At 41.3% G+C, this 24,749-nt stretch overlaps 1 protein-coding gene across 1 annotated transcript; it reads right to left on the bottom strand.

Annotated features, from left to right (window-relative positions):
* Positions 1–355: 355 nt before the first annotated feature.
* On the bottom strand, positions 356–23,224 carry spag9a (sperm associated antigen 9a; the record flags this gene model as incomplete). Its single annotated transcript, XM_079232948.1, has 31 exons — positions 356–474; positions 965–1,102; positions 1,273–1,449; positions 2,128–2,241; positions 2,357–2,528; positions 2,681–2,829; positions 3,103–3,170; positions 3,288–3,368; positions 3,614–3,730; positions 4,332–4,542; positions 4,743–4,958; positions 5,077–5,263; positions 5,386–5,496; positions 5,591–5,680; positions 6,311–6,440; positions 6,651–6,818; positions 7,924–7,980; positions 8,643–8,773; positions 8,915–8,966; positions 9,082–9,234; positions 9,353–9,452; positions 10,205–10,216; positions 11,444–11,565; positions 11,651–11,744; positions 11,976–12,096; positions 13,248–13,334; positions 15,544–15,691; positions 16,547–16,635; positions 16,738–16,808; positions 19,168–19,288; positions 22,925–23,224. 31 exons carry the CDS (start codon positions 23,222–23,224, stop codon positions 356–358), a joined length of 3,906 nt encoding a protein of 1,301 aa, XP_079089074.1.
* Positions 23,225–24,749: the final 1,525 nt, after the last annotated feature.

Raw genomic sequence — 24,749 nt, 5'->3', positions numbered from 1 at the left:
TATATTTTTAGCATTTGGGAGACCGACTTCCATACATTACCTGTTCAAACTATGCCCACAACTTCATCCGAGTAAACGAGGCCTCTCTCCAGTGCACACCAGCTTTTTCCAACATGCAACCCAGCAGAAGGGAACACTCGGAACTTGGACGTATTCTTAAAGTTAACATAAACTTTACCGTATCTAATTCAAATTCATAAAGAATAAACTGTACAAAACATGGACTAAAAATAATTGTTTTTTTTGTTTTGTTTTACAAAGTAGTCAACTACTCGAGCATTAAGAACAATCAATAATATCAAATAAAAAACGTAGAGAAGGACATGCAGGGGTTTGGTGGCAGTCTGATTGGTTTTCAATCATATGAGGTTGTGACCTGCCACACGATGAGGTGGCTCTGCTCGGCCTTGGTAGGAGGCGACTGCTGGCTGGCTGTTGGCTCTGATAAACCGTCCAACTCACCGCCTTCATCACCTGATGAGGAGGAGGAGGAGGAGTCAAACAAACAGCATACCAGCGGGTCACATGGAAGACATTTGGGCTTTGAACCAGCTTTAAAGTTGCATTGTGCAGGATTTGGCTGCATCTACATGCACTTGAACTTCTCCTTGTGCTAAGTCTGTAGGAGAACCACGGGGGCGCATGAGAACGGAATAGAGCCAGCGCATGATCTGTCCGTTCTGGACTCCTCTAGAAACAGCAGTGCAACATGGTGGACTCTGAAGAGAACCTGCTGCGTACGTAGATACTAATGGCTCATTCTCAAGTAACAAAAAACACAATGATTCTTATTTTCAAGTCATTACACACTTATTAATATTATATTCCAAACCTACCAATATATCCTAAATGCAACACATTGGCCCTTTAAGTACAGTAAACAGTTGCACTACTTTCATGTGGATTAAAATGTAGTCTTTTATATTGAATGCTACTTATTTTGTTGGTGGTGTGACATACTCACCCATTCTGAAGTCAATGTAGCCTTCGCCTCCACTCATGACCAGGTGTGTTTTAGGCTCACAGGTAGCTGCATCAGAGGATTCAGATGGAGGGTCGTCAGAGCCTGAATCTGCACTGCCTGGAGGGGGCATCGCCTGACCTGTGACAAAAAAAAAGTTGTATCTATTTCATTGCAGCTCCACATAAATCTCACAGACATAAATGGCTGTTTGTCATATTACTAACATACAGTAAATTGGACCCAAAGACACCATTTTGATGGTTTAATGGTGATTCATTTTTCAGCATTTGTCACCACTTGCCGCTTACCTGGCACCGTGACAAAAAACTTGACAGCATCTCGATGTCCATGGAAACACAGCTGGGCGTGGGCCATGGAGCAGTACGGCACAAAGCTGCCCTGCACGCCGCAGTCTGAACCGTCGTCACCGTAAACCCGTACAGCGCTGCCGGGCCGATTTGGCACTATTCCCGCTGTCTTGTTGGCTGCAGAATACACTTTATATTTTAAATAAAAGCTACTGATGTCACATCTTACATACTATCTTGTTTTGGCACAAAAAGTTCAGCGGTGGGTGAAGGCGGCTTCGCAAAAGACAAAAGGTGAGGTCAAACAATCAAATCTCTGTCTCTGACAAAAGGTTGAGGTAGAAACTGAATCAAAAATCATCAGTGTTTACGGCTCACTGAAGCGCACACACACACACACACGATGAGAAGAGCAGGTCAAACAGAAATAAAGGAGAGTGAACTGCACAGAAGAAATCATGAAAAGAAAGACTATAGAGCTTACATGATAAAAAAAAGTTGTTATATTACACAAGCATAGCTACAAGGTGACTGAAAGACCTGTATCCATGGCAACTCAGTTTGCTTTTATTCAACAAGTAGCACCTCGGTAGTAACAATTGCTGCACTGTCTGAACGTGCCTTGAGAGAAATCTAAGACGCAGATGCACAGTGAGAAGCGAGATGCATGGCAGCCAGGATTTAAAGTCAACGAGAGCTTTTTTTATCTTAAATAAATAGTTTTGGGAAATTCCCTTATTTTCTTTTCACAAAATTCACCTCCTGACGTCTCTAAAGCTCACATATTGTATCTGTTTAACATGTGTGCTATGTCATAGAGTCTATTGTGTGGGGTGACCCAGAGGTGTGTGATACCTTCAGACAGCGGGATGGAGATGATGACACCGTTTCCTGTCCCTACCCAGAGTCGGCTGCAGGACACCACCAGAGCTGTGATTCTCACAAAGGAGAAACCTAGTTTACCCGTACCTGCAACACACACACACACAGAACACACTCGTGTTTACTGTTTAAAAGCCATGGTCTGGTGAGATGGAAGAGAGAAGCATTCCTGGGAGCGAGGACTCGTGTAAAGTATGCGTACCCAACATCTTGCTGACGTAGGGCTCGATGTCCACGTCCTGGAGGTGCTGGTAGGTGTGGGCGTGGAACAGGCGGAGAGTTGAATCCAGTCGGATGGACACCCAGATGCCGTCTCCAACCCAGGCCAGCTGCCGCACTTGACTCTCCTTGCGAGGATGAGCGTCGAACGACTTCTGCTCAGACGTGAGAGAACAGGATTAGGATATTACGGAAATGTCAAAAGTAGGATTTTCAAATCCTTTATCCAAAGGTTATACAATATTTTGTCGGTTTGGAAAACTCATTTGAGTGACAGAAGGTTTACTTAATATAACTACAGCTGTACCTCTATCCTCATGGCCTTCGGCTGGATGACATAGATCTTGTTTCTGTAACCGCACCACACCTTGTCATGGACTACGGTCATACAGCGGATAGAGTGGTGGGGCCGGCCCAGATCCAGCAGGTGGTAGTTGGTTAAATCCCACTGACCATCTGCATGGGAGAAACAAAAAGACTTGAGAATCTATGATCTTTCTCATTTGGCATCCAGCAGTATAAACACTATGCAAAATATTAAACTGATATTCACAGCTTCCTTGTAAATTGATAAAACATTTACCAAGAACAAAATTATGGTGACAGTGCGGTGCATTTAAATTCAGACCAAAAAGTTAATAAAATGCAAAAACTGGAATTAAAATGTTCTGAATTCTGCACTAAACCACAAAGTGTCTCACCACAACGAGTGCTAACCTACAGACTCACCAATGCCTCTGTGAAAAATTGCTAATGTCCCATCAGCCAAAGCTACCAGGACTCTCCCTTTAACGTGCCTGTAACAAGACATGAACACACTCTTGTTACACATTTTTTCCTGTAGGTATAAATCTGGAATTGTGTATGTGTGTGTGTGTGTCCTTGCAGAACTACACAATTGACTTTGTACTCACACTATGCTGAGGATGGAGTCTTTCAGCTTGATGGCATGGAGACACTTCCTCCATCGAGCAACAGACGAGTGCACATAAAGACTTGAGAGGGAGAGACAGAGAAAAAGAAACGCTGATCAGAGTGCAATGCAAGCTTATGAGGAGTGGATAATACATTCATACATTTTCTCATAATAAAATAACCATTATTGGATAAAAACAGGCTTGATCTTCAGTAATGTCATAAACAGTGCAGTAAATGCTCACACCAGTGCACATTTTAAGTGTGTGTGTGTGTCAGCCCTGACATGTTGCTGCTGCCCTCTAGTGGCTGTTGTCCTGCTCACCATCCATTCTGAGCTCCTAACCACATGGTGGGAAGTGCGCTGCTCATCCTCAGGACTTCCCCATCTGACGGGTCTGAGTCTTCTGGAAAGGAAATCTCGCCATCATGTCCACAGCCCCTTGGATCACAGAAGGTAGAAACAATTCAAATTTCAAATACCCCCTTCCTAAGAAAACTTTAACACTTCAGAAAGGTTCAGACTTCTTTAAATATTATGTATACATAAATGTTGCCAGGGTTGTTCATATTGATATTTTCTCTATGAGCTAAATATCCTATCAATGTTTATTTAATATTTAATGTCTACCAGGGGAGGAAACACTATATACTTGTTTTGTATCTATAATAATTGATAGTAGTATAATAGTAGTATACATGGTTTGTATGGTTCAGGCGCATCAGCTCTTTTTAGATGGTAAAAAAATAAAAAGAAAAGGAGATATTATGTGAAACTACTGACTTCAAAAGGCCACTTGATCATAATCTACTGAAGCTAATTTTAGTTTTTTTGACGTGTTTTTGCTGTGGAATTATTAAAGTAAAATCAATCAACCTTTCTAATAAATGGTGGACTTTTGCATCGGGCAGAACATTATTTTTACAGTTATGCACTTTGAAAAACTTTTCATAAAATAAGCGATCTCTCCTCTGGATATATTAGTATTTACTAAACCCACCCAACAATTATAGAAGTGATAATCTAGAACATCAGTGCTCACCTCTGAGTGTGAGCAGAGGGGGAGTCCGTGGGTCCCACCCCCAGTGGGTCGGTGAACACGTGCTCCGTGTACATTCCTGGCTGGTCTGGATCCGCCTCCTGGTCCTCCTCTCCTTCCTCGCCCACGCCGGCGTTAGCCTCCGTTGCTTCCGTTGCCTCTTCCGCCGCAGGAACGCTGTCTTCTGCTGGACTGGTCTCTCTGGACAGCTCAACTGTGGGCATTGTGGATCACAGGGTTGATCAGAGGGTTAAACGAGTGACACAGGAAGGTTTTGGTGGATAACCTGCATCACAAAGATGGAGCCTCCTGGTGGAGTTGTAGGTGGTGGCCACCGTTGTGTTTGATGCCAGCAGTATAACAAATAAGGACATACTCGATCAAAGTATTTTGTCAGCAGAAAAACTACTGCACCTGAGTTAGAGATGCCGCTGTGCTCAGCCGGCTGATCCGTGACACCTGCGATGGCTGTCTGGGGAATGGCGGTGGTCCCCTCTGCTGCCATGGCGCCATCGCTGCCCGTTGAGCCCACACTGGCCACACTGCCGGCTAGTGACACGCCATCACCTTGGCTAGCCTCCGGGTCCTGGGGTACCTCTTCACCTGCCGAATAATCCGTCTCCAACGCGCCTGTAGAAATAAAACGAGCGAAAGAGAAAGAAAATAAATGATGCGGTCGTGGATGACGAGCACAAAGAAAACCACTCATCCATCCCACACAAACCAACAGTGTGACCACTCAGCCCACCTGGCACGCTGGCGATGCAGACGACGTGGGTGTTGCAGGCGTAGAAGCTGTCAAGTAGGTCAGAGGGCTGAATGGCGTCCAGCACCATGACCTTGGTGGAGGAGTGGGTGCTGGTGCACACCCACACTCTACTGGACGCCTCATCCTGAAGGACCAGCTCCTTCTCCTGCTCCCCTTTCTCCTGATCCTTATGGACAACACTAAATCAGGCAACAGCCTCGACAGAAACTAAACCAACGGTTGAAGAAATTTCTGACCTCCCTGGATTTACGAATAGCAATGCCTTTTCCTTAATTAACTTACTCTTACCTTACTCTCTTGCTCCAACTGTTCCAGACTACTCTGAGAACCCTTCGTCTGCTTCATGAGCTCTGGTAATGTCTTTCCCCCAGAGAGGTTGACCCCTGCAGCACACCACAGCTGGGGAACAGAGAGAAAAGATATATACATATCAGATTTTCTTTAGTATTAAAGACCAGAGTCTGCTGTGTTATCTAGTTATTGGCTTATGTACCTTCATAGAAGCATCTTTCTGATCCAGAGGTCTCAAGTATACTGGTACAGGTAGGTTCATTTTGTTCTCCATTTGTTCACCATTTGCCACCTATCGGGGAATAACCAGCACATGCAAAAGAAACAGGCTTTCACAACAGATTTTCACTCAAATTTAGACAAAAAGGCAACACAGTCAACACAGCTTGCACACTAACACTCTGCACACGGTTACCATCTGCAGTAGTGGTATGGTCTACAGAAAATGTTTTGGAGCTGTGAATGTTTTTTTCGGAAGGCTGACACCAATTTGAATCAGCCATTGCAAAACATGGATACTAGGTTAAAATGAACCATTGGTCCAGTCTGCTCTGTGGACAGAATAGCTTTCATATGTTTCATTGTAGATTACGTCAGGGGTCTTCCAACTGTGAAGCCGGATGGAAGAATATTCAAATACACTAACATCATACACATGTTTTTAGATTTAGCATGACTCACACTTCCTGATGTCAAGAGGTCTGAGTCACTTTCTGATATTTAGGGGTGGCTTATATTTAGGGCTAGTTGCAGTTGTCTCAATCTTGTCTGAGCATAAACATGCACATACACATTTACAGTGTTAATTTCCGTGTCACCGGTACCTTAACAAGAATTCATGGTCAAAATTGACAGTCTTGATCATTATCACATGAAAAAACATTTAATTTCCTCTTACTTGTGTCCTATTCTAAATTCCTACCTTGTATTTGCTGGGCAGGCTCCAGCCGTGTGCAGTGACTCGTCCATCCTCCTTCTGCATGTGGGCCTTGACCTGTCTGTACTGGGCTCTCTTCTGCTCTTTACGCGACGGCGAGCTGCACTGGTCCTTTCTACAAGAAGAGCAAAAAGAGAGAAATGTAACCAGCGGACAGATACATTGTATACATGGACATTATTGCAGGCCATTCGTGAACATAATATTCCTAGAGAAAAATGTATGATAAAAATGCAATAATACAATTTCCAGTTATGTTTAAGGGTTTGGGGTTTGTGTCATGTCCCCTTACACCAAACTCACAGTCATTGACTGTGCTACTCACTCTTCATTAAGGAAGTCAAAAGTCTTTGACTTCTCAGTTGGGAACTGGGAGAAGGTGCTGCTCCTCTTCACCATGCTGCCCGGGGCGTTGTATTTGATGTTGGACTGGGACTCCACCTTCTTTATAGCAGGGGAACTGGAGGAGGAGGAGCTAAACAGTCTGCTGAAGCTGCAGGTGGCAAAGTTACAGAAAGCGAAAGAGGGAAACAGAGCAGACAGGAGAGCAGGGGAAAAGCAAGGTAGCGGGTCACCAACCAACCGGACAACCAAGGACACCAACATGTACTATGATGAAAAGCATGCTGGGAGTTGTGAAACAGCTGACATATACCTCTCACATTGGACTGCGAATGGGAATTGAACATCACTCCTTTTTAAGCACGAACCAAATTGTGTCTTTAGCATCAAGTATCAACACTATCTTAAGTGTCAAGTGAGTTGTATACTTAAGTATAATCAAACCATTAAGCATGTGTAGAAAAAAGTTTTAATAAAAAAAGTTGTAATTTTAAAAAAAAATCCCAGTTCCAGAAAAGCGGAAAAAAAATATCTTAATATCTAATTGATTATTTCAACTATAAAATGTAGAAAACATTCCATTCAATACATTTCACTCCAATCATAGCAGAATGAAACCTAAATGCGACTCCAGTGACTATTTGTGATGAACACATGAGGTTTTTGCTCACTGCTTAACATTTTCCGTCAATATCTTCTTGATGTCTACTCAAATGAGCCAGATAAAACACATCTGCTACATCCGTTAAAAAATAGCATCCTGATCTAACGGTGGGACCTGACCTAAGACAGACATGTACGTGTATTCAGGCTGCAGGGGGAACTCTGTCGCTCTTACGCTCCCTGTGAGCCGACAGAGGAGGAAAACATCAACCAAGGCACACAGCAGGCAGGAGACAGGAATGCCCGGGGGCACAAGGAGAGTCATGTCTGAGCAGTTTGTGATAACAACAACTGATGCATTGCTCAGAGAGAAAATATTATGGATAAAGACACATCAAAGTAGAATCCATTTGTAATGGAGGAGCAGTTCTGTATCAGTGGAGGGAAAAAAGAAAGGTTTGGCTGGAGGAAGGTTTATTAAACCATCTTTACCTAATGCTGCCAATTCAATTGCATATCCCAAGAAAAGAGAAAAAAATGTATTTGAATAGTTGAGAGAAAATGTCACAGTAGTTGACCTATAGGCTGTCCAAATGAATGCCCTGACAAAGATAGTTAAAAAAGAAAAAATAAGTACATTTGGGAGGACTTACAACTGCCAGATGCTGGATTTCTTTTTTTCTGTGAGTGTTGGATTTTCTCTCGAGGCCCTAAAGAAGAGGACGAGATGACATCACGTTACCTGTTGACAGTTTGAAGATATCCAGCTGTCTTTTATATTTAAAGGATGAAATTGGTTATGTTGTTTAATTGCTATGTCATTATTGTATTAATCTGTTTTGTGTGTCAAACACTAAAACTGAAAAATTATTATCATGTTGAACAAGTCTAACTTCAACAATTCATAAGGAATAATATACCAGTGTCACATGGTCATTGTCTCATTTCACGCAGTGAACTCATTTTGGGTTTTCAAAAGGAAACTATTTTTGAGGGCTACAAGTGTGAATGATATATATATTTATATTTTTCTTTATATCTAATTAATTATCTGATTTAATTGATGGATTCATTTTTTGCATATTAGATTGTGCCTTTACTTATTGTATTATATGTAATGATTGACTGAATAAAATACATACTCATTACACTCATGTTTTCCCTGGTGTTAAAGATTATAGATTTCAGCTTTAAGAAAACAGCAGACATCATTCTAGTGGACACTAGAATTAAGTTTGTAAGTGATGAATATTAACTATGAGTGAGAGAGACTTAAACACTGCCTGGTACTATTAGTGACAGTGAATGAGATACTCCAACACTAGCCTTAATGTAAACAACAATGCGGTTATGCACATATGTTGATTTGTACCTGATCATCTCCGTCCACCGCACAGCTTCCTGCAGCTCCATCAGTCTCTCTTTGTACTGGTTCCTCTCCATCAGCACTCTGGCCATCTCCACTCTGGTGAAGCGCTTCCTCTGGGCTGTCGGCACATCACTCTGTGGACACAAGTAAACCCACACATGACCACTCAGAAATACAGCTACATCTCGACAGAAACAGGACATGGCGTGTACTGTTTGTGTGTATATGACATAGACAGAAGGTCTGCAGCTTCAGACATTGTGCAGAATACTCACATCTTCTTCGTCTTTAGTTTTGTGTTTCACTTCCTCCATCTCCAATCGCACTCTGGAAAAGACCATTTATTACACTTTCAAGGATATAAATGTAATTAAATCAAATCATGTTGCTATGTTCTGTTGTTACTCTATCATTATTACAACAGGTATAGTAGTTGACCTACTTTTTGAGCTCCTCCTCCATCTCTTTGCTCTTGTCCTCCATCTTGGTCTTGGCCTGCAGCACAGCCTCCATCTCTCCCTCCAACATCTCCTTCTCACAGGTCAACTCGTCCACCTTCAGTATCAAGTCTTTGTTCACCACGTTCAGAGCATTCCTGCACAGATGGGAACAGGGACATTGCAGTGCACTTGTAAAATACTGCCGGCACATTTGAACAGGTACAAAGGATTAAGAAGATATCCCATATCAGAGTCATGTAATGATGTGCTTACTTTGTCTCAAGCAGCTGTGAATTCTCCTGAATGAGATTTTCAACTTCCCGGCCCATTCCTTTACAGAGTTGATGATGAAAGAGTTGTATTACATGAAGAACTGTTTGACAACAAGCTAAAGTTGTGAATACATAAGCACTACAGACTAAGATGCAGCACTGTATATAATTCTTACGAGGGTTAAACACAACAAGGCACTACAAAGGATATGAAATATCTCCTAGTGAGGTATTTATCACTGTTACACAGCACAAGAAACTACCACAAACACAGAAACCCACAGCACATGTCACATGACTGACAGGAGAAGGATGGGTAGAGTCGATGGGGTCTTACCAATCAAACTAAGGTCTGAGAAAACCATGCAATCCAAGTCAGGCGGAAAGAACAAGGAAGAGAGAGAGAAATGCGGATATAGTTTGAGACAGTGGAATGATCGAAGTGATGAAGGAGCCAAAGCTAAACGAGTAGCTGTTGACTCCACAAGCAAAAGATGCTGTTGGGTCTCTAAAGCTAGTCGATACAACAACTTTAGCAATACAGAGAAGGAAAAACAGGAAAATACAAGGGCCAAAAAAGTCATTCAAGCTGTAAAAATAAAAAAGGTTAGGCCAACAAAGGAAGCATTGAACTCCATCATCCATGCACCAAACGCTGTCCAAAAGTAGGCAGCTTAAAAGATGTAAACGGTGCATTACTGAGCCAACTGTATGCCGACTGTAATCAAACATAACGAAGGAAAAGCTGTGAGCGGTAACGAGGGTGGATATGGCAGAAAGTGACTAATAAGTAGAGGTCAAGGACATTTACAGAGTAATGTTGAGCTAAGGAAAGGTTTGAGGTCATACACACCAGAGTACTCCACTGGGATTATGGACAAAAGCCAGAGGATGAGATACGGGAGAGAGAGAGGTGATGTTAACATGGGGCGATGGCCAACACTGTGTAGAACAGCTGGACCAAAGCAAGTTGTGTAGCACTGCAGCAAACAGCAGGTGTTGGACTCACAACGGGTTTAAAACAGGTGCAATCAGTAGAGCAACAGTTGCTCTCAAACAGAGCAGGAGAGTAAAGCGCCAGTAAAACAGCTTTATGGGAATATGTTTGAAATATGTACGGTTATCATGCATTTCATTTGGCTGATACGACAAGATCAATAATTTTAGTTGATGAAATTGAGAAATTCCGGAAGTCCTGAGAGGCAAGTGAGAGAAGTCTGATTTAAATTGTTTCCTCCCCTGTGATTATGACTGAAGAAAAGGTAAGAAATGGTTTGATCGGGAAAATCGTTTTAAGTTTCTTAATCATTTGTTTTCCATCTTGGAAACAGTTGAAAAGAAAGTTGCGCTCGGATACATTTTCTACGTTACTTTTTGTTTCACCTGTGAATGCCTGAATAAAGGCATGCAGCCCCTTGTGGCTCAAATTAGTGTTACAACAACAAACGCCTCACAAAACCGCTCTTTTAACCTGTTTTCACAGATGAAAAAAAAGAGACTTAAGTTTATCGTGGCAAAATGGTATTTTCCCGACATGTTTCACAAATGGAATAAATGTAGATAAATTAGAAAGATTATCCTTAAACGTTTTGCCCCTGTTCTTAACTCATAAACACAGGAGTTGTTGGTGCCTTTCTTTGCGGCCAATAGTTGCAATCTACATTTTTGTTTTGGGAGGGATTTTTAGGATAGAGGGCCTAAATCCATGTTTCCCCTTTGAGTCTTATGTATATACCTTGTACATTTAATTTAATTTAATTTAATAGACACCTGTGAGCAAATTACAAACAAATATTTTCCATGACCATGGTAGAATATCACTAATAACATTTATATGCTAAATCTTCACACAATATGCTAGTCATTGGAAACTCTTGCACAACAACCCACTACGTATTGTGAATATTCAAGTACCATAGAAGGACGGTAGGGTTTATTCACTTATTCACAATTATTGAGTCAATTCAATGAATAAAGACATTTCTTACCGACTATTCTACCACAATCCAGATTAAATGTATTCAGAGTATCCAACTCCATTATTCCATTTCAGTTCTGCATTGTTCCAACGAAAATAAAGTTTTTTACTCACCCAGCAGGTCGGCCCCGTCATCCACGTCCCCAATGATCCCAGTGCCTGCACAAGACAGCTCTTCAAACAGAGACTCGGTGTTTCGGTCAAATGCCATGTTTTCAATGCCTTTAGTAGGAGTACTAGAAGAAGAAGAAGAAAACAGGAGGTGATGCTGCACTACCTGGGGAAACATTGTTTAAAACTGGTCTGGTAGCTTTTGACTACCTGCCGGGTTTGTATCCAATGACATCCATGTCCAGCTCAGGGGTGGTCTCAATGATGTCCTGCACGTCTGAGCTCTCCTCCTTTTCAGGCAAACCTGCGTTTAACAGAGCACATGCCAAAGAGAAAGAAGGATAATGTGTGTTAGTCAAAATCTAAAAAATCTTTTCAGAATGAATTAATACAAAACTGTTTCTTTCTATGACACCTCTACAGCACAAACACCATATGCAAAACCCTCGTATCATATACTGTATGTAACAAAGAAAAAAAACATTAAGACAGATGACTAATGAATGTGATTCAGTTTCATGATGTTTGACCTTACCCACTAGTATGGACATGGTCCCCGGTGCCGCCTGCACCTCCGTGCTCTTACTGTTCCCATCTCCCTTCTCCATGTCGGACACTGTGGCTGACTTGGAGCCAGTGAAGTCTGACAGCTCATCCTGTAATGAAACAAAGCTTAAATACAGCAAAATTACAGATATCTATTCAAAAACAACAACAGCATCACAACACAGTTATCGATCTAACAGGTTAACATGGTTGGACAGATTGAAAGAGCTAATATCAAACTAGAAAGGGATGGAGGTTTACTACATACACTACACATGCAGAATAACAGAAGACTGACAAACAAAATCGGCCTCTAACTCCCTTAAACACAACAATTTGAAATACTAAACTATAGGGAATTGGGTTTCTTTTCAGTGTAATTTGAGCTCATTAAAACATCAGGAAATCTAACAGAAATACAATGAAACGACACAAAAAAAGAAGAAAAAAACACTAAACAGCGTTGCTGAGGAAAGTTTTCCAACCAGATGCAGAGATAAAACATGAGCAACACAGAGCGAGCACACAAACACAGGCGAGGAAGTTGACACAGAGCTCCACGACTGCATGGGGGCTTCACACGACATCAACTGAAATTAAACATGGCCACAATGGGAGCTGCCACTCTTCCTCTAGTAACACAACATAAACCCACACAATATTCAAAAACAGTTACGAAGAAACTGCACAGAGACTGAAAGTATAAATCAACTGCACGTTAGAACTCATGACACAAATACAGCATTAGAGACACTATTCGTGTGTATGTATGATGCTACGTTATTGTACAATGAGTGATAGAAAATGTTAGTTCCGTTAAAAATCTGCATTAAGGAAGAAAATGAACAAAGAAGCATATAAAAGTATAAAAATATAAAAGTCATGCATTTTAATGGTAAAGAATAATAGAGGCCAGATGCAACCACGCTGTCGATTTTGAAAGATTAATAATTCAAATAATTCACCAATTCCATCCGTGACACAGCTGATTGTTGTGCGCACGTAGATTTTTTTTAAACGACCCCAAACAATGAAGCCCTCACACAGGACATGGTTGCATGTAGCACGATCGAGCGCAGGTGGTCTGTGAAGTGAGGGTCTATAGATGCACACAGTGAGAGGCGGCGCTTTTGAAATGATAAAACAGCGAAGTGGGGGAGAGACTACTGAAGCCCACACACGCAGACACAAACACTGGGCTGTCCACAGCCAATGCAGGCGTGCTGCTGGCACTTCCGCCAGCCGCTATTAATCCAACTACCTTGCAGTCATCTGCCAGTGAATTCCCCCAAGTAGAGTCCTGCGCACTCTTACCCTCCCTTGGCTTTGGGGGGTCGACAAAGTCCAACTGCTTGGGGGGGAGAGTAAGAATGAAGCTCACATGTGCAGAAGCAGTTCAGATGAAAGGCATACGCAACAAAGTGTGCATCTCTGTGATGTGAATGGATCAGTGTGCGTGTGCTTGTGTGTGTGTGTGTGTGTGCGTGTGTGTGTGTGTGTGGCTAGCTCAAACAGTACCCTGTCTAGTTTAGGCCACAAGCAATATATAATTGTTCTTCAAGTTAATTCACCATTTTCTGTATATAATGTCTTCATAAAATCTATGTTTTACAATAGTGACTGATGGCTGTAACATTTCTAGGATTGAAACAAGTAGTTGTTGAGTATATAACTGAAGTGAAGCGTTGTGCAGGGATATGTTAATGTCTGTGATTATCTTTGGGATGGAAGAGTCCCAGTCAGTGTGGGTCCTGGGCATTATTGATGAGCCCAATCAATAAAGTTATCACTTAAGAAGTAAAAGTATTAATCAGTTATGAAAATTACAAATACTTTAGATATTTAAGAACTACCTAAATTGGTTACAAAAGTATACAATTTCTTTGAAATATGAATTAATGTATTGTCCCAGTTACGTATCTACTTTGATTTGTTTAAATGAGCATTGCAATCCAACAGATAGACAATTTTTGCAAAGGTATCACAATTGATGCAGAAGAACCAGAGCTATAGTCTTTTATCCCATGTTACATTACCTACAATGCAACTGGACTGTCGGCAGTTCAGCCATAGATTCGGGTGATGCTATGCTAGTAGCTGCTAACCTGCAGCAGAGATGAGGTGCTACAAAGGTCTGGTAAGATCACTTCTTTCTGACTCTACACCCTTAGATTTATTTAGAATTTTCAAATGTGTAGTCTTAAATTAAATGAAAAATCTGCGATTTAAAAAGTATAATTATGCCAGCTTCAAAGACAATGGGATGCTCTTATTGTGGATGGAGGTAAGATCATGCCCGGCATGCTGCATATGCACATCATTAACCTGTCGTTCCTCTTCCTTTGAGGCACCACCCACTCACATAAATAAATATGACATCTCTGTTTAGCTCTAAGAGCCTGTCTGCATATCAAAGCCCCTCATGTTCAACAAAACCCGCCCTGTAGCACTGATTGCATAAGAACTGATCACATTCCAGCTCGCCTTTTTCTCCTTCAGTGCCTGGCTGCGAGCCATACAGCGGCATCACTCCCATCATGCATCACGCCACAGAGCTGATGTCCCAGTTTTAACACAGATGCAGCAGTGGTGATGAATTAACATTGTCACCCTCCAGGTCCTAACTGCCACAGACACAAACATAACCTACACACCAAAACAGTTTGAGTACCAGTCAGTTGTACATATGAACAGCTTAATTTCATCTGAGTAAACATAACCACAATAATGTCTAGGTTAGAAGTATTTCTTGTGAAACTTAAAACAGTTTAACATGAACGGAAATCAACAAAAATACACATCATACAATAAAGCTCTGGGTTGTGATTTGCAGCTGCATTAATAGAAACAATCTATTCTGAATATGAATATTCCTTCATTTAACAATTTCCTCAGACTGCTGCACCAGGAGAACAGACAAGTTTGCATATTCATCAATGGCTACAGAGGAAGATGTCTGAAAACAGAGATGGCCTTGTCAGACGCCTACTAAAATACGCTTAGGCGTGCCAGAGCCTCATCAAAGGTTCCCTATTTTTAAATGGATCCAAAGCCAAAAGTCCTCCATCTTTCAGCACTGGCAGGAGGGCTGGAAACACTCAGCTAGGAAAAGGGATTTTAACGATCAGATAATTCTCCATATTTAAGACATTTAAAACATTTTGTTTTCTGTATGTTTTGTATACAGATGATTTTTATCAGACAGCTAAAATGCTGAAAGCACACTTAATTTTCTGGTACCAAAAATGTATATCAAGTGAAAAAAAAGATAATTTAAGATCATGATAATTCAGAGTGGATATATCATATCATCAGATAGGATGAGCAACTAACACTCTGGACCAAAGATAAGGAGGTCAAGGTAAATCATTTTTGCGTCTGTAATTCATAGATTATTTGTCTTTCAGCATCATACACATCATGTCTGAAGCTCATTTTCTATATCCACACATGAGTTAACAACCCAATACCGTGTACCAGACATGGCACAGGAATAAGTCATCATTTCCCACCTACTGGGCTTAAAGCGCACATGAAGCAGCCATCCACACGCCTACCTTGAGGCTAGCAGTGTTGGACCGCGCTGAGTCGGTGAATCTCCAGCCCTCTGTGCCCGGTGTCTCTGCCCTGGCCTGGGAGTCGGGGACGAGCACCAACGCTCCACTGGATGATGGGAAGATCCCCAAAGAAAGAGGCCGCTCTTTCCTGGATGGAAAAAAAGCATTTTCTCAAAGGCGCAAATTAACAAATGTTGTCTCAGTTGAGCCCTTTTAAAGCACTTAGTGTTTGCTGTGGTAGTGTTTTGAATTGCAGGTACTTTTATAAACTGATTTTATTTTTTATATAAGCATTGAAAATATGATGAAAGGGAGAAAATGTGAAACTATGACTTATGTTTGTGCTCTTTTTGGTTGAAGTTGACACAATAGCAGAGGTGAAACACAGCAAAATGGTATATATGATATATAATTGTGAAAATACGCTGTACGATATTCACATAAACTTGTTCACAGGTTTGTTTATTGTGTTAAGACAAGTTTTTCCTGTTGGACCTCACGTGTCTCTAATGCAGCGTTCTTCTCATATAAGAGTTATCGTAATGTCAACATACAAGTTGTAATTACAAGTGGAAAAATCAGATTTTTCCTGAATATATCAGTATATCAGAAAAAGGATAAATACATCCAATTTGACATTCGTTATATGGAAAAATGCGTCTGACATCTAACATCAGCCAACATCGTCATTCAATGTAATTAAACCCAAAGATGATGGTGCATTGTCAATGCATAGCATATTAATTACAACTGGCTCTGTAAATCATACAGCCGCCGTAATCAGGGTTTCCATAATCTGGTAGTCGAGAAAATCTTTTGAATTGCGACATATCTAAATCTCTCCGGTCGCAATAATAATTCCCACTGGGCACAATTTGATTTGTATTAAAATAGGATTTCCACATATCCTTAAATAAAAAAAGAATACTCATTTTATGGATGCTATCCATCCAATATGACGTGAACGCAGCATTAATACAAACTTAAAGCATTGTTGTCTTACCTGACTCGACCGACTGCGCTCAACTCTGAAGTCTCACTTATCTGTTGCAATTTGATCCTCTCTACGTGCTCCATATAGTTATGGATCATCTGCAGAAGTAAAAACAAAGAGCCAGAGGAAGCTTGTCATCAGTGTGGTTAATGATAACAACTTGACAATAGCTCCTTCCTAATCCTTTCTCTGCCCCGTACCTCTGAGTGTCGCTGATGGAGGGAGTTGTATTCTTTCTTGAGCTCCAGTTCACGTTCTTCTAACCTGCCAACTGAAACACAACACGGCGCTGCTCAGTTTCAGGAAGTCAATTTACAAGGCATAAGACAAAGATAATACTTTGTCTTAAGAGCTAATTACAAAATGAAAAAAATAAAAACAACATGTTATATCTTGTTTGTACAAAAACTGTAAAAAAAAAAAAAAAAGAAGACTGTTTCCTACCAGGGTCCAGTCACTTCCTGGTTGCCAAGAAATAGTCCAGCATAAAACACCCCCCAAAACCGCAAATCATTGTTTTCACACTATGATTTTTGTGCAAATTAAACAAACGAGATATGACGTTTATATATGTAATGAGCTTTAGATTTGCTGGTCTTAATGCTAAACTAGGATACGCAGCAGGTGGCGGTAGCGTCATATCTACTGTACAGACTCTACCTTAACTCTCCACTACAAAGTGAATAATAACAAAACAATATCTTTAAAACTCTTAGACATTCATTGTAACTCATTGTAGTACATAAACGCGGGCATAGCCCACTTGCATAAGTGTGCTCTACCAGGCAGGCACTGGTGCGAGGCAGAGGAGGTAATCCCACTGAAATGGGTTTCAATGTTGGGACGATTTAAGAAGTGACAAAAACACCTAATCCCTGACTAGCGCGTCAGGTCTAGCCTAAGCCACACAGAAAGCTCCTGCCGCAGACGGATATACAGCATAAAGGCTGGATACTATCAATTACAGCAGCTGAAGCTTCTGCATGTTGCACGATGGTGTACTAACTTTGTGTGTATTCTGGCATTCCTGAGGGATGGAGGCATGTAATGCGGTGAAATGCGGACGGCTATACAGACACTAATCACAGGGGAGATAACCGAGGACCGGAGTAATCCCTCCTGTGTGTTCGCATTAGTGCTTTTCAAGTTTGGCAAATCACTGTGCAGCTGAACATTAAGCCAATGATATTGATTGAATTAATAATTGAATTTACCTAAAAAGCTGTTTAACGCCAACACAAAAAAAGACGACACTAAAGAAGTTCCAAGAGTGTAATTTCTCTGATCTGTGGGAGCTGCATAATTACCCTTAAAGTCTATTAAATATACTGTCATGAATCTGTCTGGAAGCCAAGAGGGTGAGACATGTGTCTATATATACATTTTCATCATCAGATTGTTGGATGCCTTTTGCTTGACAATATCAAGATGTTCTTTTAAAAGAGCGTTGCATATCTCACATTCACTCGCAAACATCAGCCTTGATGTCTGATCTGACGGTACAGATAGAAATGAGATTCAAATGTTCCTAATGGGAGTACAGAGCAGCAAGAGAGAAAAAAAGGGGGGAAAACAGATTAATTATGAGGTCTCTTTAGTGCCACACAAATGAAAATGAAACTAGAATGAGAATGGCTGGAGAAATCTGAGCTAAACTGTCATCAGCTGTGGACTCTGTCCTTTATGCCTCAGGCCGTAATAAGCTCAGGTGCTGCAGCACACAGTCATCAATAAATGATTTACTATTCACTGGGAGTGGCCGGCGGTTGATTAAAGCCACTGATTAGTTGCGTGGAGCGTGTACACTCAAGGATTTCCCATTTTCCCAAATTTGGGAAAAACTTGATAAAAATAAATAAATTACATTTTATTTTAAAGAATAAACCAATTATTGAGCCACTTATGTTTGCCTTGTTAATGCTTCTGCTAAACGTTAGATATGAAATAAATTCAAATTGGCATTTACTCACAGCTTTGTGAGAATGAATGACTCACTTTAACCAGCTGTGTTACTTTGCTACTAGATACCAGACCGGTCACAGTGAGAATCAACGTTTTCCCACCAGACCGAATGTGAGAGCCAATCGTTCTCGCTCCGTTCCTTAATCCACCAATGAGATGGGCGGTAACGCACTGCCGCATTAGGAGGACGTGAATAACAGAAATCCTATAATCCCTTTACTGTTAGTTACCCAAGCAGAGAGGGAGAAAGAGAGTGTGTGTTAGCGTGTATGGTTGTGTGTGTGTGTGTGTGTGTGTGTGTGTGTGTGTGTGTGTGTGTGTGTGTGTGTGTGTGAGTGGAGAGAGAAAGTAGGCGTAACAAACCATGACAGAGACATCAAACAAGTGAGAAAGATTATATGAAGAGAGAATAAAATGGCAACAGCAGAGGAGAATATGGAAACACCTTTTACATGGGAACATACGGATGAATAAAAGATCATACTACTGAGTCATAACTGAATGTTTATCTCAATGAATGGATGCTTCCCTGTGACACAATGGAGAGCAGTGATTGTGAGAAGAGTGACTTTTCATGTGTGCATGTCAGTGTGTGTGTGTGTGTGTGTGTGTGTGTGTGTGTGTGTGTGTGTGTGTGTGTGTGTGTGTGTGTGTGTGTGTGTGCTCACTCTGGTCCGCGTAGTTCTTGATCTTGAGTTCCAGTTGCCGCGAGTGGGATTCCATTCTGTTCACGTGGTTCTGAAGGTCCTTCTTATCCTGCTCATGCGTGTCCTCAAACTCAATGAATTTCTACTCGGGAACGCAGACACACAGAAAAACAAACAAAAACAAACAAAAACAAACAGAAACACAGAGCGCGGTCAGATTCACGGACACTTAATCCCAAACCCATCATAAATCATTGTTGCCTGATGCTGTTTAAAGGGATAATCAGGTTCTCTTTGTCATTTATTAATATATCAGTAAAAAATTATAAGAACTTGAGCTAAATAATATGCATCATTAATGTGCTATTGATGTTACTAAAGGAAAAGAAAACCGGAAACCATTCATGTTTTAGCAACTTTTCTTATATACTTGTATGCAACATATAAGTAGTATTAGATTGACAACGTATTTGGTTACAGCTTCTCAAATTAGAGGATGAACTGTTGGTAAGACAAAACAAGGCATCTGAAAATCTGGGAAGTTATGGTTTTCCCCCCTTAATACATTTCATAGAAACAATTGATGAATTAAAACGTATCAGCAGTTTAATCAATAATGAAAATAATCTATGAATAGTAGTTGCAGCCCTATAGACAGTGCATTACACAATAGCACAGAGGACATGTGCCACTGTGACAGCGTAACTTTCCAGAACATTTACCACAATGACGTGGATGTAAAAAAAAAAAAAAAAGACTAAATCAGCATTAGAGGGGCATGATTTTTGACTTAATGGTTCATTCGGAAATTCCAGTTCCTCCCAGTTTCTTTCGAGGCGGACCTCTGAGCGGGAGAGTGAGCGTCCACATCCTGTCCAGCTGAGCGAGCCAAGGCCCTAATGTGGCTGCCCTTCCTCTTCCTCTTCCTCTGGATGCAGAGTGCAACTGCAGTTTGATGTACAAACCATTGTTACAGTCTGCTGGGCAGCATGTTATTTTGCGCTATATGACTGAAAAAACGAACATATAATTTGTTCAGACTCAATGACAAATGATCTCATTCACATGGAGGCGTATGTCTGTTGCAGAGGTGAAGTGGCCACTACAGAGTTTTCACTCAGGGTTGCCCAAATCATAAGCTCAACAAATGTGCAAAAACATTTAATCAGTTAGATAAATCATGAAATAATGTCAAGCTGAAGAGTGAATATATGTAAGAAATCTCAACAGCAGCAATCATACTTTAGCAGTAAGTAATACAGCAAGCCAGAAATCTAGGTGTAGTTATGATTTAGACCTCAACCTAAACACGGAGAAGCAGCGTTCAGCTTTTCTGCTCCACTTATCTGGAACAAGGTCCCTGAGAGCTGCAGGTCTGCTGAGACCCTCAGCTCCTTTAAATCCACACTGAAGACTTTTATGTTTGTTGTTGCCTTTAATTGAACCGGATTCAAGGATATTAATACATTTTTGCATCTTACTAATGCATTTTATTTCTTAAACTGCACTGCAACTTGTATTCTATTTTTTGCTTCTTGACTGTTTTTAAAGTTCTTAATCGTTTTTAAATCTTGTTTTCTTCAGCATTATGTTTTGATGCTTTTATTGGTTTTATGTGAAACACTTTGAATCGCCTTGTTGTTGAAATGTGCTCTACAAATAAACTTGCCTTGCATTAATGTAGGTTTAGAACCTATGAGAAACTGGAGAAGGCTGTGAATTCATTTGAATGATCTGAACAGGTGGCTAGATGCCTCAGACTTAATCAAAATCAATGTAATGTCAGTCATCAATATCATACAAATGTGCACTCTTTAATTTCATGGCTAGGTCTCCAAATTACACCAGAGATTGGAGGACAGAGGGTTGCACTAAAAACAGAGCCGGGAAAATGATGATACTATCAATGTTGCATCTGCGTGAAATCTTGATTCAGAAAGCAATCAATGGCCAAGCAAGCAGAAGGTCTAAAACTCAAATCTGTTTCATCTGGAAGAAGAAAGTCTGTGACACCAGAATTTGACACTTACACCCAGGGGGGAAAGGAAAAAGAAGCTTAAAACGCAAGCTGGTTGAAGTTGCCTTTCTGCTTGTGTCTGACAAAGGATCACGTGACCTGGAAGTTATACCATGCCTCTCCAACAGACTCAGCTATTCCTGCTCACTTCACTTCCAGGACAATCCCGTACACACTGGGCATTTTACTGTGTTTTTGACATGATGTGTTACTATAACAGTTGTATTGTCAGTGTGCAGCATGTGTATGAGTGTTTGTGTGTCTGGCTGTCACACTGCTTCACTGTCAATGTGTGTGCAGAGGGGCCTATGTGTCCACGGCATACTGGGGGCCAGTGTCCCCGCTGTCCAGAGTCAAAAATGCAAACTGGGACAGAAGGTCTGAGTCACATCACATTTCCCTTCAATTCAAAAGCTCAGGGCAGATTCACACATTTAAACCAGCCAATACACCAGATCCTTGACACACACACACACACACACACACACACACACACACACACACACACACACACACACACAGGGTTCATGTTTGTTGGCAGTGTCCGACACCAATGAGAGACAGCCTTTGCTACAACATTCACCCATTTCTTTGCTAAATCAAACTTTGTGGTGAACTTGATTTCACGCCGATTTTACAAATCAAAGTAAGTGTGTGTCACACGGAGCACTACTCTGCCTCTAATTGTCTCATTTATAACAAATGTATAACAGAAAGATGGTTATCAACTGAAGGTATGGAGTTTGGAGGGGTGGGAATTTAACAGAGAGTCTCATGATAAATGCTATCGAGTGTTGGCATTAAGGGAAATGTAGAATCATGTTGTTTTTCAGCTTGGACCACACATAAGGGCTCATATCTAAATATATGCTGCATCAGTTAATATCTTTTTTTAAATCTTTATCTTACAAGTCCCACAACTGTATGGACGTACGCTACTGGTGATCACTTGATGAGTAGCAGATATTTGCTCAGTCAACCAATTTAACATTCAATTAAAGTGAAAACTGAGATGAAAGAAGATCAACAGCTTTCAGTTTCGGTGAGTTCTGTCTCAGGTCCTGGATGCAGTGCCTGGCTTTGAATGTATGTATATGTGACTGCATCCTGAATACAAAGTACCATGTATGGCCTAAACGTATCTGATTGAGTGATTATGAGGGTGATGAATGGCTAAAGTGTTTTGCACAGGGGTGAAGGTTGGAGCTGATGACCTGCTGGCAGTAAAGGGTGTTATTCCTAGTGAAGGACCCTAAATGCAGTAGTATAATCACTACCCATGCTTGTAGTGTGTCTGTCTCCATCCTCTTATCACTGTGGGTTTATTTCATTGTATTTATGTTACAGTGATGCCCCCAAAACGCTGAGTCACTTCACCTGCTGTTTACCCAGTCAGGGTCTCACAGGGCTCAGGAGAGACCTCGTCATCTGAAGCAAGAGGCTGGCTGCAGATGGGTTTGACTGAGTGGTGCTGATGCTGTTGGAAAGATGCCTTTGCTGGAGCAGTGGGTTAAAAGTCCCATCCTTGGATTGGAGATGCACTGTTACGTCACTGGCCGTCCCGCTATGACACAAGGCTAATACAAAGACGTTAGCCATGACACTGCCTTGTTTACATCCCCAACGAGCTCCGTGGCAGGACGGACGGGATGCTGCCCCGGGCCACGTGTCCAGGTCATCTCGAAAGGGATGCTGGGAGGGCACATCACCCGAGGCAAGCTCCCCATTCCTCCCAGTTTCCCCAGCAGCACTCAAACTCACCTCCTCCGCATGCTTCCTTAGCGCCTTCTCCCGCTCGTACTGGGTGATGAGCTGCTCGTTGTCCTCCTTCAGCAGCTCCAGCTCCACTTCGTGCTCCTGGTTCTCCGCGAACACCGAGTCCAGGTTCTCCAGCACCGCCACGACCAGCGGCATCAGCTCCTTCACCACGTCCTCGTCGTATTTCCCGATGAGCCTCTCGAACTCGCGGTAGATGGAGTTGGCCAGGCCCGATACCCGCTCAGACATCATCGCTGATGTCCCCGGGTCGTCCTGGTACACAACTCCGTCTTCCAGCTCCATTTTTTAGTCCTCTCTCTTTCAGCGAACGGGACCGGTGTCTTGTCCCGCGTTACCCCGCCACTATGAACACTGCTATCAGCGTAATTACAAGCCGCGTTTCATTAAATAAATGTAACGGTACACATTATACGGCCGCGCGACTGCGATGCGAGATAGGCTACGTGGACGTCTTCCTCTTTTCCCCTCACTTGTCCCGTGTTGCCTTCACATGCCTTCCCGAAGCTTGTACTTCCCAGTGTCACTCGAACACCGAAATCACAGTCCGATGCCCCTTGAGTTCACTAACATATGTTAGTGAAATGTTAGATATTGTCGGAATACAAATCATGTTTTATATCACTATATTACAGTTGCTTGGCACCCACATATCTTCTGGTGCTGCACTAATATAACGGAGAGGAAACTACAAAGTAATATAAGTATAATTTGTTGTATTAATCTAATTAATGTATTAAGTATTTTTATTTTTTTACAAAAAGTGACATTTTCATGACATCTGGTGAGAGGTTATAAAGAGTCACGAGCTCTCCTGTCCTATTGTTTTTTTTTTGTCATCGCGGTGGTCTTGTATTTCCAACTTTCCGACGGTAACTTGAAGCCATCATCACAACAGCTGAGTTGTTGACCAGATCACGTGATGACGTCACATCGCGCTAACTACGTAAGATTATTTGACAGTCTGACTGAAGTATTTCAAGGCGCAGCAGGAGAAAAAATAACTCAATCATACTCTGAAAGAGATTCTGTGAAGAAATGACACGGGAACATCATAAGATTTTCACATTTGGTTTGAAGAAATATAAAATATAAATGATATAAAAATACAAATATATATATATATATATATATATATATATATATATATATATATATATATATATATATATATATATATATATATATATATATTGATTTCATGACTGACTCCTTTTAACACTCCAGACTCAAATGGGACACCTTTACACTGAATCTTAACATAGTTTTATTAAACATGGCACTCTGGACAATAATTTGTTATATAAGGGGCCAATTCATGCCTCAATTTAGTTTTATTTTTTTGCTTAAGTATTAATGTCTTACCACACAATGTATAAACGTGTGCAATACTGCATGTATCACTTCAAATGGATGCATTACAAGACAATATAGTGTATGGAATAGACTAGAAGGACTCAAATAGAAGGAGACTAATTACAAATGTCCGTATTTATTGTGTCGAGCAGTACTAGCTCAATAGCTCAATAGCAATTTCTAAATATGAAGTAAAGCAACAGCATATGTAATCAGTTGTGTTACGGACAGTGTCCTGTATCTCTAGTTTGCGTACATGTATTGTGTTTTGTGTTGTTGCTTTGTCTCCCCCTCCTGTTGTCTTTCTCATACTTCACAGATGTACACACCTGGTTCCAGTCATCCAATCAACTCACCTGTTCCAGGTCTCCAATCAACCGGTCCCCCTTTTAATAGTCCTCCGTTTTGTCAAGTCTCTCTCTGCCCCCTGCACTCTGCCTCGGGTCGTGGTGTT

Source organism: Taurulus bubalis (genome assembly GCF_910589615.1).
Source record: "Taurulus bubalis genome assembly, chromosome: 17".
NCBI classification, from domain to species: domain Eukaryota; kingdom Metazoa; phylum Chordata; class Actinopteri; order Perciformes; family Cottidae; genus Taurulus; species Taurulus bubalis.
The sequence above is the reverse complement of the archived record's forward strand: the minus strand, read 5'-3'. Positions and strand labels throughout refer to the sequence as shown.